The 11534-nt window shown below is 50.7% G+C and overlaps 1 protein-coding gene across 1 annotated transcript in view; it reads right to left on the bottom strand.

Moving 5' to 3' along the window:
- Positions 1-5794: 5794 nt before the first annotated feature.
- adss2 (adenylosuccinate synthase 2) overlaps positions 5795-11534 on the bottom strand; it is a 10596-nt gene continuing 4856 nt past the window's right edge. Inside the window, exons 3-15 of the mRNA XM_068741635.1 lie at positions 10919-10976; positions 10467-10569; positions 10272-10340; positions 10137-10187; positions 9931-9997; positions 8780-8887; positions 8621-8702; positions 8415-8541; positions 7803-7957; positions 7272-7396; positions 7075-7172; positions 6799-6948; positions 5795-6698 (exon numbers count right to left, since the gene is read on the bottom strand). Of these exons, the coding sequence (XP_068597736.1) occupies positions 6646-6698; positions 6799-6948; positions 7075-7172; positions 7272-7396; positions 7803-7957; positions 8415-8541; positions 8621-8702; positions 8780-8887; positions 9931-9997; positions 10137-10187; positions 10272-10340; positions 10467-10569; positions 10919-10976 (1246 nt within the window). The 3' untranslated portion in view covers positions 5795-6645. The remainder of the gene's footprint in view (positions 6699-6798; positions 6949-7074; positions 7173-7271; positions 7397-7802; positions 7958-8414; positions 8542-8620; positions 8703-8779; positions 8888-9930; positions 9998-10136; positions 10188-10271; positions 10341-10466; positions 10570-10918; positions 10977-11534) is intronic.

Below are 11534 nucleotides of genomic sequence, written 5' to 3'. Positions count from 1 at the left end.
ATATACTGAATGTTATCCGCTCCTTCCAGTGACCCGCTAAGCGTCGTCTTATCTCTTGATGCATTGGATGCTTTGCTCTCTTGAGGTAGAAATATTAAATAGAACAATCTGAGTCGAGTGAAACTACCTCACATACAGTATGCGTCTCATCAGAAGCAGCCAGCGCTGGATTTCATCCCGGCCTTTCACACGCAGATATTTCTGATGATGCTATTCGGGGTCGAAGACGGTGAAATGACCCTCTCATTCCTTACAGGTGGCACACGGCGAAACAGAACTCCTCCCCGTCTTCTTCCTGTGTGTGAACGAGCCTTTCAAAGATGCCTCTGCGCTGACATCACCTGTGGAGTTTTCTTTCTTTCTTTTTTTTTTACCTGTGGAATAATCCGGCCAGGCATTTTTGAACATTCCACATTTCCCCCCGGGTTGTCTTTGTTGCCCCTGTCCCAACATCTGGCATGGCTCTGAGACTAAGAACATGTTTACAAAAACCAAGGCCGACTCGTAACCTGACATGCTGTGACAGATCATGGGCTGGAGATCAGAATCGCTTCTCTGTGTACTGGGATTGCTGGCATATTGATGCATGAACATACAGATCATAACAAAAAGGCTCTGTGTGTGTGTGTGTGTGTGTGTGTGTGTGTGTGTGACAGAGACATATATGGTTGTGAGTGTGCGTGTGGATATTGTAGGTCTTCCAGAAGTTCTTCTCAAGAAGGCTGACAGACTGGCAAGCAGCTGTGGTTGTAACTCTCTCTCTCTCTCTCTCTCTCTCACACACACACACACACACACACACACACGTGAACCCAGTCCTGCACGTGCACACTTTCTCCCAGACGCACACTGACAACACAAGCTGTTGTTCCTTAACGACTGGGCTGCTCCGGCACATCTGCACTCTGCATTATCATTAGCTCTCTCCCACATCCCCAGGATCGCTGACAAAGTGAACAATACCGACAATCACCCCCATCAGCTGCGGCCATATGGGCGCCATCCATAGCTGAAGCTGCCCCCTCCCCTCCCTCGGCTGGCTGGGTGGGTGGGTGGGTGGGGGGGGGGGGTTGAGGGCTGGGGTTGGTGGTGTTGGGGTGGGAGCAGCCAGCATCTGTTTGGCACTGACTTGCTCATGAGTCGGCTGAACCGGCGATGAAGGAACTTTTCTTTTTGCTGCTGACGTGTGTGTGTGTGTGTGTGTGTGTGTGTGATTTCTTCTCTAACCCCCCCCCCCCGTGGTCCGTCTCCACCTTTTCTCCCTCATTCTGCTCTCCTCTCTCATCCCTCTCTCCCCTGCCACCTTAATCCTCCCGATCCTAATGGGCCGGGATGAGGTGGAGGAGGAGAGCGATGTCTGCGGCGGGAGAAGCTGGCCCAGATGGCACAACAAGGTGCGCTCCACCACTCTTCTCCTAGATCCCCAGATCTCTCCCTCTCCGTCTCCTCTTCTTCTTGTCTGTTCTTCCTCGTGGACTTTCAACCCAGCTGGCAGAGGTGTTTTTTTGTTTTTTTTCTGGGATCAGCAGCAGAATCCTTCACTGCTGCTCCTAATTATCTTTCAACTCCAAACCCCCGACTGCATATCATTCTTTTAATATGTACATTCTCCCTCTCTCACTCCATCGGATCACAAGCTTCAGTCGCTCCTCTGAGAGTTTTTGATAAAACAGACACTTCATAGGGAAAGAGTCACCTTGAGATTAGTGTTTGTTGATATAGTTTTAGCCTTTTGGAGCATTGTTGTTGTTGTTGTTGTTGTTGGGAATATGAAAATGCTTTAAAGCTATAGCCATTAACCGTTTCTTCTTTTGTTTAACGCTTTGCTCCACCCTGCTGTGCAGGAACTGTGTGCAAATACTTAAAGCGAATTACTGTGCAGAATCAAAGGAAATGAAAAAAAAATCGTTTTTCATTATGTGCACATAATGATATACCGCCAAGCGTTCTCACACTCTTCTGTCAGCCCAGTGAAGAAATAGGAAGTTTACTTGCCACACATGCAGGAACCTTTCTGCATTTTGAACTTCACTTATTTGAGTCGACTCTAAAAAACCTTCTGAGCTGCGGAAAGACTATTTAGTGAAATACGGAGAATTTTAGTGTTTCTGTTTTTCTGGTTGGGGGGGGGGGGGATTCTCTCAAGTAGCATTAATCAACTTCTTTAGATCTCCCACAAATTTATTGCACAGTGTGCTGCCAACGCCCCGACGTCTCCCCAGGTCAGACCCCCCCCCCCCCCCCCCTCCCCCTCTAGCTACCAGATGATATTGGGATATTGTTCATTTGGATTCCTCTACAAGAGACATTGCAGCGGCGCTAGAGTCCAATATAAAGCTTGACAAAAAGAGAATCTGAAGAAAACAAAGACAGACAGAACCGTATGCTGGCTTGGATCTACAGGTGTTGCTTCTTACAGGTGCCCCCCCAAAAAAGAACCCTCAGTTCTCAGAAAATTTAGTTGCTATACGATATCGATGCTTGAGTTCCCCCCATTCTACCAAAAATCTCAATCTGTGTCCGATCATCACCAAAATGGTATCATCTGTTCCTGGTAATATGACATTTACTGTAACCTTTTGAGTTATGTTAACAGACGGACATGCAGATAAACGCCAGCAAAAACATCACCTCCTTGGTGGAGGCGACTAGTAGTCAACCTCATCTAATACTGGTGAGTGTGTGTGTGTGTGTGTGTGTGCGTTTCAAGTCGACGCTACTATTCTTTAAAGAAAAACCAACAACCTCAAACTGATCAGTGGCCTCCTGGGTAAATATTTAAAGTCAAAACAGGCTGAGGCCATAAAACGCTGAGAGGTGGTGGGGCTGCATCTGTCAGGGAGGGAGACGGGGAGAGATGAGAGGAGAACCGGGGAGGGGGGGGGGGGGGGGGACAGGGGTGACAGCAGCTGCCGAAACGAGTCTGGACGCTGCTGACGCCGTCACCTGTCCATACTGGACAAATGTCAAGCTGCAGGCCGTCAGACGCCACAGAGACCAGGAGCAGGCCTGGATCTATCTCACGGTGGAATGAACGGCTGCAGACACCTAAACGGCTAACACACACCTAGCCCGGCCCTCCACACGCCTTTCCTACGGCCTGACCCCCCCATCTGTTGCCTCCCCCGGGAGTGTGTGCGTGCATCTGTGTGTCTATGTATGTAAGGGTGGGAGGTCACGGGAGGGGATGGGCAGGCGTTGGCCCCGGCTGCCCATTGATCAACAGCTGCTGGGCTTCTCATGCTGAGCCGGACGGCCGGGAGGGCAGCAGCAGCTGGGCCGCGGAGAAGGTACGAACCCGGAGGGGGGGGGCCAGAGGTTGGCCCCTTGGTTGGTGCTGTGGTGCTGGAAGGAGGTGAAGCTTCAGATCGGGACGCGGCAGATCCCTGATATGAGATCAGATGAAACGTGAAAATAAAGTTAATGTGTGTAATTCCCAATTTTCAGCGCTGAACATTGTGTTCATTCGTTGTTCTTCTACAAAGTCAAAGTAGAAATAAAGCCTTAAAATGTAAGCAGTGAATTCTTATCAATTATTTCTATAAATTACAGACATTAATAAAACTTATTATACAGAATAGTCCATTTGAAAAAAGTACATTATATTTCTAAATGAGAATGAATTTTCCCTGTGACCTGTGCAGAAGACGGTACAAAGAACTGATCAAAAAAGATTGATTATTGCTCTCAATTTATTTTCTTTTTTTAACTGGAATAAAATCATGGTCCATTTTTCTCCTCCTTTAAAATGGAATTACTTTTGTTGAATTTTTCAATGAAATTAAGTTTTGTTTTATCAGAGTTGGTGATCTTCATATTGGTAAATGCTTTATATATATATATATATATTATATTTATATATAGGCTGTGTGAGGCTACAGACCTAACAGGAGCTGATATAGGAGCTGACAGCTGTTCACAGTGTCGGCTGTCACACATCTGTTGTGTTTGGGCTGCTTTACAGGGCGACCCCAGTTCAAGGGGGGGAGGACAAGGGGAGGAGGACAAGGGGAGGAGGGTGGGGATGGGTGGGCAGTGGAGGTGGAGAAAAGGGCTGTAGCAGGTGAAGGAGAGACGGCGAGCAAACAGCTTTATATGCTTTTTACGACCGTGCATTCCACGGGAGGTTAGGGTCCGAGGTCTGTGCCGGAGCAGATCAGGTGAGGTTTCCGAGCCGTCGGGATCCCTGTAGAAGTGCTGTGCAGTCAAACATCCTTAAATCCTTTCATTCGTTCGTCTTCAGAACCTCTTTGTCCGTTACCGGGTCGCGGGTCGTGTAGCAGTCGAAGGGCATCCTTAAATGAAATACCGCTGCTTAAAGGAACAGTTTGTGTTTTGGATTCAAGTTCGATAAGAATAGCGATACTTCTCAATCAGCATTAGAAAGGAAGTGAATGATTTACTTCCACAGCTAATAATGAAGCATCCGGCTCATAAAGCAACATGCTGTATGTTTTAGCATTTACCATTAAAGAAGGTCAAAGGTCAAGGACACAAAAAAAACACCCAAAGAAAAGGCTTTTCTGCTTTTAAGTTATGCATCAGAACATGAGTGTGTCTAATGCTACATCTGGATGAAGGTTAAACCTCGTTTGCTTGTCGATTTACTCCACACAACGCAGAGATAGCCTATGGACAATGAGGCCTCACTGGGGGATTCAAATTCAGGAGGGAGGAGGAGAAGAGTGAATAGAAAGGACGGTGGGGCTGACGGTCGGTTGTACAGGTTGAGGTTTGGAGGTCAGAGAGGATTACATGAGTCATGAGAAAGGAGGTAGGGGGTGACAGATGACAAGGAGCGAGGATGGGGAGGGCCGATAGCTCCAACTTGAGTAGAGGGGCGGCGGTGCCCTCCAGCCTCTCATCAACGTAGTCACACAAAAATGACCACGGCCAGGCTTCATGCCAGACACCGCTGTGTGTTTTTTTTTTGTGCGTGCCTCAAGGTGACACACCTAATTCCACAGGATGACCTCGCTCCGGTCAGGCATGCAGATTGGTGCGCCATGCAGGATGCAAGCTGGTGCAGTTTGCATCCTGTTACGAAAGCTGGGCGTATTCGGGTGAATTTTGTGCCTGCGGGGGGTTTTAGAGGTGGCTGGTGTATTCAGATGTAGGCAAATAGGGAGAGGAAGCTTGGTGGAGGCAGGGAAATGAGCTTCAGGTGAGGCTATGCTGGCCAATAGGAAACACTGATGGACGCTTTTGGACTAGCAAAAGTACAAATATGTTGTGTGTTGATTATAGTTACATTTATTACTCTAATTTAAGTTGTCAAGTTTAGAAAGCACGCAGCATTTACCCTGGAATGGACGCTGAGATGAAGGGGCAGAAACTACTGAAGTAGCTGAGCGCCATATTTAAATACAGTACCAGAGTAAAAATCAAAGAGTACATGTCAGTTGTGTATGGGCTGCTTGGTTTCTGTGGATTATTACATTTTGAAGCTCCTGTCGATGTAAATTCCCGAAGCTGTTTAGCGTTCATTGACAGAGAACTGCTGCCCTCTAGCGTTCACAGAGAGAACTACACCCTTCATCACCTGTACGTGTTTTGTTTTCTACTTCAGCAGGATTATTAAAAATAAAAATAAAAGCCTTGGAATACGGTGGCAGGATGGATGCAGGAAGCGAATATTGATTTGTAATATAGTTTTCCTTGATTATAACCATGATAAATTCACTTCAGCAGGAAGTACAGAGGGTCTGAATAACCAGACGTGGAAAGTCAAATCTAAGGTGGGCCGAGTCTTGGTGGGTGGAGCTACATGAAAATCACTGAGAATGCTGAGATAGTGAATATAAAAAAGTAGCCACATGCATTTAACATGCATTATTTAATACATTGCAGAGAGTAGATCAATCCGAGGCGGGACATGACGGGACGAGAGCAGCAGTGAGGCCTACTATCCTGGAGGAAGGTGGGACCAACTGGCTTTAACCCGTTTCCCCAGGTGTGACATCACACCAGCAACTCGCACTGACTGGCCCATTTGGGATGATGTCATTGTGAAACATTGAGGAGTAACCCCTTGTCTAAAAACAAGGATGGGGGGGGTTAAAAACAGCCCTCGTCCCAGCTTTCAGTGGAAGCAGTTGCTCGTGACAACGGCGTTTTTGCTCGGAGGATGAAGCAGATAATGAATAAACACAAAAAGACACATTAAAAATGAAAAGGTTCCCTTTATCATGTCGAGATGAGTCCAAAGCGAGTTGAACCCTTTAAGGTGATTTGAATCAGAGCGGCACAGCAGAGAATAACAAAAATACATCTGAAGAAAGTTTGACCGACGTCTGGCCGGCTCCTCCGGAGGTTTGTCAGCGTGTCCTCCCGTCCCCTCTTAGACCTGCTGCCATCGCTCTGTGATTCGTGTGTGAATAGCCACAAGATAAACCGGTACAAGTCCAACGGGAGACGGTTAATGCAGGGAGGCCAGCCCGCTGGAAGTCTGGTCCAGAGACGCTCGGCCTGCAACTCGGGACAATGTGATGATGCGGCGGCGGTTCAGAACAGACAAGATGGCCGCGCCGCTCTCAGAATGTTAAGACAGGTAGGTTCTCTCTGTGTGGGGAGAGGAAGGGAAGAAAGGGTGCAGCTGATTCGCTGCCGGGCATCCTCTTTGGCCCCCCCCACCCCCCTCTTCGTCTAGAACAGCTGGATCATCGACTCCCGAGACTGTCCAACTCCGATCCACTTGACTGAAAGAAACAGAAGCAAAGGAAGGCGTTAACTTCTCCATGGCTGCCCCGATGGTGTGCGTGTGTGTGTGTGTGTGTGTGGGGGGGGGGGGGGGCATACCAGGCACTCCCAAATGCTCCTCAATGAAGCGAACATATTTCTGAGCTTTCTCCGGCAGCTCCTCGAAGCTCCTTGCAGCCGAGGTGTCGCTCTTCCATCCCGGAAGCGTCTCGTACTGGACGTCCACAAGCTGCAACACCTCCTGATTCGCTGAGGGAGGGGGGAGGGGGGGGTCGATGAGGGAGGAATCTCACAACTACGTCTTCAAGAGAGACCGAAATCACAGAGTCCATAAATACCTGCAGACGGACGCGAACGCGAGACGCACCGGCTCACCTGGAAAGTAAGGCATCTCCTGGTCGTTGACTTTGTAAGCCACGCCCACTTTGATCTCTGCAAATTGATCGAGGATATCCAGTTTGGTGAGGGCTATGCTGGAAGGACGTGAGGGACGAGAGAGTTAAAAGTCTGCCGACAGCGAGAGGACGGCCTGTCCGTCAATGCTGATGCCGCATCACGAGCAGCGAACTCACGCAGTGAAGCCGTTAATCATGTGTGCATATTTGATGAGCACCAGATCCAGCCAACCGCATCGCCTCTTCCTGCCCGTGGTCACGCCCACCTCCTTCCCCCGCGACTGGAGCAGCTCTCCGATGTCCTGACAAGAGGAGGAGAGACGCGTCACGACTCTCGGGGCCTTCAGCGCTCGCCAGAGAACGGCGCTTCCCAAAAGTTTCGATTTCGAACTTTAGTTGAAAGACGTCCTTGGAATGACGAGTCCTTAAATCACAGCAGAATCAATCTGAAGGTTCTTTCGTCCACTGCACTTTGACCTCCTGAGATCCAGCCCGTTGACATGTCCACTAGAGGACGCAGGTCAACGGGCTGGGTCTCAGGAGGCTATGGCTCTGACAGAGGCATCGACCTCAGATGAGGCTGAACGCAGCGCACCGTGGATGGCGGGGTCGTGAACTCCCCCTCCGGGTGGCGCTGTTCATTTTCGTTACATGAAACACTGAACCCAGCAGGCCTTTCTGGTTCGGGGGGGGGCGGCGTCCTCTTACGTTGTTCTGCTCCGATGGGAAAGCGCCGATGCCGACTCTGGTGGTGTACGCCTTGACGACCCCGTAGACCTCGCCGACGTTCTGGGGCGGCATGCCCAGACCCGTACAGACCCCGCCCACTGTGCAGTTGGACGACGTCACAAACTGGTACGTCCCTGCAATCGCAAGAGGAGTGAACGCGTCAATCAGCCTCTGATCGGGTTTGTTATTTACACTCGAGGCGGTTCGAGGGACGTCAGATTGCGTCTGCCATGTGATGCGAATCCCCCGGCAAAGCTCAGCGGGCGTGTTTTAACCCGAGAGCGCCCCCGAGGGCACGACTACAGCGCTGCCTCAGATATTTCACCCGTTTGTCCCTCCTGCTGGTGCAATGAGAGCGAACGGGGGCGAGGTTTCCGGCAGGTCCGTGCGGGAAGCTTCCCACGTGCGGCACATTCCCGGCGTTCCGTTGGGACCGTCGTGTAAACAGTTCCGACGTCGGGAGCCATAGCGCTCTCGATAAGACAAAACTCATGTGCCCCCCCCCCCCCCCCCCCCCCCTCCTCAGACTCAGGACGCCCTCGTTCTCTACGCACGCACGGACGAATCGGAACGCCCCGGCGAGACACTGACCGAAGTCGATGTCCAGGAGCGCTGCGTTGGCTCCTTCCACCAGGATCTTCTTCGGGGGCCCGTGGAGCGCCTCGTGCATGAAGTGCACGCCGTCTCTCACCATGGGCTTGATCTTTTCCACGCAGGCCTAGCGTCCACATAGATGTTACTGCAAACGGGACCGTTAGCTCGTTCTAGAAACAGTTCGCCGCTTTAAATGATTCTACCTTTAGCTTGAGCAGCTCTCCGTCGACGTCGACTTCCAGCGTCGGGTACATCGACTTGTACTGTCTGGCCAGTCCTTTGTACCTGCAACAGCCAACGGCGATCGCTCGGCTCACCTTACACCGTCGCAAGTAAGAATACTCTGGATTACCGACACGGACCTTTTAGAGAACTGCGTGAAATCGGCCAGCAGGTCACATATCCGGAGGCCGTTGCGTGCCGCTTTGGCCGAGTACACCGGGCCGATGCCTTTCTTTGTTGTCCCCAGGCTGGAGGGACACAGAGAGGCAGCGTTAGCGTGTGATCTCAGTCCAAGTGTGTTTGATATCGCTGTAGAATCGATCAGACTCTGCTTTAAACCGGAGAGGGTAGCAGAGGGCAAGTTAAAGAACAAGTTAAACTGGCTAAACATTTACACGTTCAACCCCCCCCCCCCCCCCTCCGTTAACAGCCAATCAGAAAGGAAGGCTCGTCGAAACAAGCTACAGAGGAAGATCCACCATAAGTGCTGACCAATGTGAAACAATCCACATTTAAAATCACCAAATATGCAGTAATACCTCGACGTACGAGTACAATCCGCTGCAGTAATACCTCGACGTACGAGTACAATCCGCTCCCGGACCGAGCGCGGAACTCAAATGAGCCTTTTAGAATCTGACCCCACGTCTGGGCGCCGTTCCGTTTCCAGTAGCAGCGCCAGCAGGCTTCCTGCATGCTGGGAATTCACCAGCCCTCAGAGAACAGCATCCTGGAAGCTCATAACGACCGTGCCATTAAGGTCGTCCACCCAACATGCGCTCTCACACACACACACACACACACACACACACACACACACATCCCTGTCTGGACATTTCTCATTAGCACTACCTCTGGTTCCTTCTCGACAAACATCAGGGGGGGGGGGGGGGGGGTCTGCCTCTTTAGCTACTGTATGCTGAGTTATTGTTTAGCACCCAGAAGCTCGAGGGTTTTTAGAGTGTGATATTAGATAATAGTTGCCCGTAGCAACAACTTTATAAGTAGAGCTCACACTCGCTTGAAGGTACGGTAAGTGATTCTCCGTGTAGCAAGTTCTAGTAGTGCACGTTCTCCTGACAGCCTGTTATTGGTTGACTGAGGCGATAATCTCACACACAAAGGCCGGAGCACGAACGCTTCTGGAATGTCACGCCCCGAGCAACGGGTTTACGTTTAAGCAACGGGTTTACGTTTAAGCAACGGGTTTACGTTTAAGCAACGGGTTTACGTTTAAGCAACGGGTTTACGTTTAAGCAACGGGTTTACGTTTAAGCAACGGGTTTCTTACTTCTTGCCTGCTTGTTCTTGTCTCTGCTGTTCCTGAACGCCATCGACCGCTTGGTGGAAGTCAAACACTGCGGAGGTGGGGAGAGAGAGAGGGAACACACACACACACACACACACACACACACTCACACCTCAGAGAAAGCAGGGCTCACACAGCCACGAACACATTTCTGGGCCGGACCCGGACCCGGACCCGGCGGGACGTACCGATATGCGCTCTGTCTGAGATGATCAACCTTTTCTCCCAGTCTTTCAGACCTACGCGCAGAAACACACTTTCAGTTTCCACACGCCAAACACGGCCTTCCTGCCGTTAGACTCCCGGGACACGCCGCCACACACCTGTTCCTTTCCGTGCGTTCTTCTCCGCCTCTTCAAACAGGCCTGGGAGGTGGATCACGACGCCGTTGCCTAAAGACAAACGCTGAGAGATTAAAAAGGGGGATAAAACCGATAAACTGAGGACATCGAGAGGGAAGACGGCCTCGGAATGAGGACCCGTGCGTGTAAACGGTGCGCCTGAGGCCCGTTACGCACCGATGAAAGCAGTGGCCTTGGGGTTGATGATGCCGCTGGGCAGGAGGTGAAAGTCGTACTCCACCGAGCCGACCACGACCGTGTGTCCGGCGTTGTTGCCGCCCTGCAGAGACGGGAGCGAGTCAGACGGGAGCGAGAGGCGAATGGAAAACCCGCCCGGACGAACGCAGGAGTCGTTTGGCGAGGAGCAACAAGCGGAGACAAAAATACGTCCTGGAAATGTATTTCTGAGGGAGCTGCAAAAGACATCAAGCCGAGCAGCCGACTAGAATGACACAACATCAATAAAGTGAGACTTCAAAAATGTATTTATCACGACACGGTCACGTCAACACAACCATGAAGTGAATACACGCAACCCTTCAGGGAGGCCAACGAGGAAGTGTTTGCTCAATTTTTATGAGTGTAGCTTAATCCCGACACGTGATATTTCGCCGCATTGACTCTCCTACCGAAGGCCGGCCCTCCTGAGAGGCGCCCGTCTCTTCCTTCCAATCCCAAATAAGACTTCTAGGATGCGGTAAGGAACACCGAGCGAGACTGCCGGCGAAGCTTATTTTATAAAAAGATCAACGACACCACTTGACTCATGCCATTGAGCCCCGGGGTGGGGAGGGGGGGGGGGAGAGATTCCAACACGCAACAATGTACGGCGGCAGCGGCGTGCCGGACCACAGCCAGAAACCGGTTTATTTTTACACGCGCTTTGCCCCGACAGGATCGCAGGTACAAAGGAGCTCAAGAATTTGTTGCTATGTCAACTTGTTTTCAACACATCCAACTAATAGTCCTCTGAAATCCACAGGCATGAAACAGGCAGCCAGAAAACGCGCAGCGTAAGCTACAGGATGTCAGCGAAGCTGCAACGGATGCTTTCGTTATTATCGGTTCATCGCCTTTACCGTCGTTAACCACGTTCGAAATGGAATTCAAAATGGGCGTTCCTTGGCCCAGTCACAAAGAAAGTTAGCGTAGCCGCAGCGAGTCGGCTTCACTCGACCCATAATCACGCCTCCTTGACGTCAGACTTGGCAAACCGAACAAACGCTCGAGTCTTCGACGGCCGCG

Source organism: Brachionichthys hirsutus, chromosome 7, assembly GCF_040956055.1.
Source record: "Brachionichthys hirsutus isolate HB-005 chromosome 7, CSIRO-AGI_Bhir_v1, whole genome shotgun sequence".
NCBI lineage: Eukaryota > Metazoa > Chordata > Actinopteri > Lophiiformes > Brachionichthyidae > Brachionichthys > Brachionichthys hirsutus.
The sequence above is the reverse complement of the archived record's forward strand: the minus strand, read 5'-3'. Positions and strand labels throughout refer to the sequence as shown.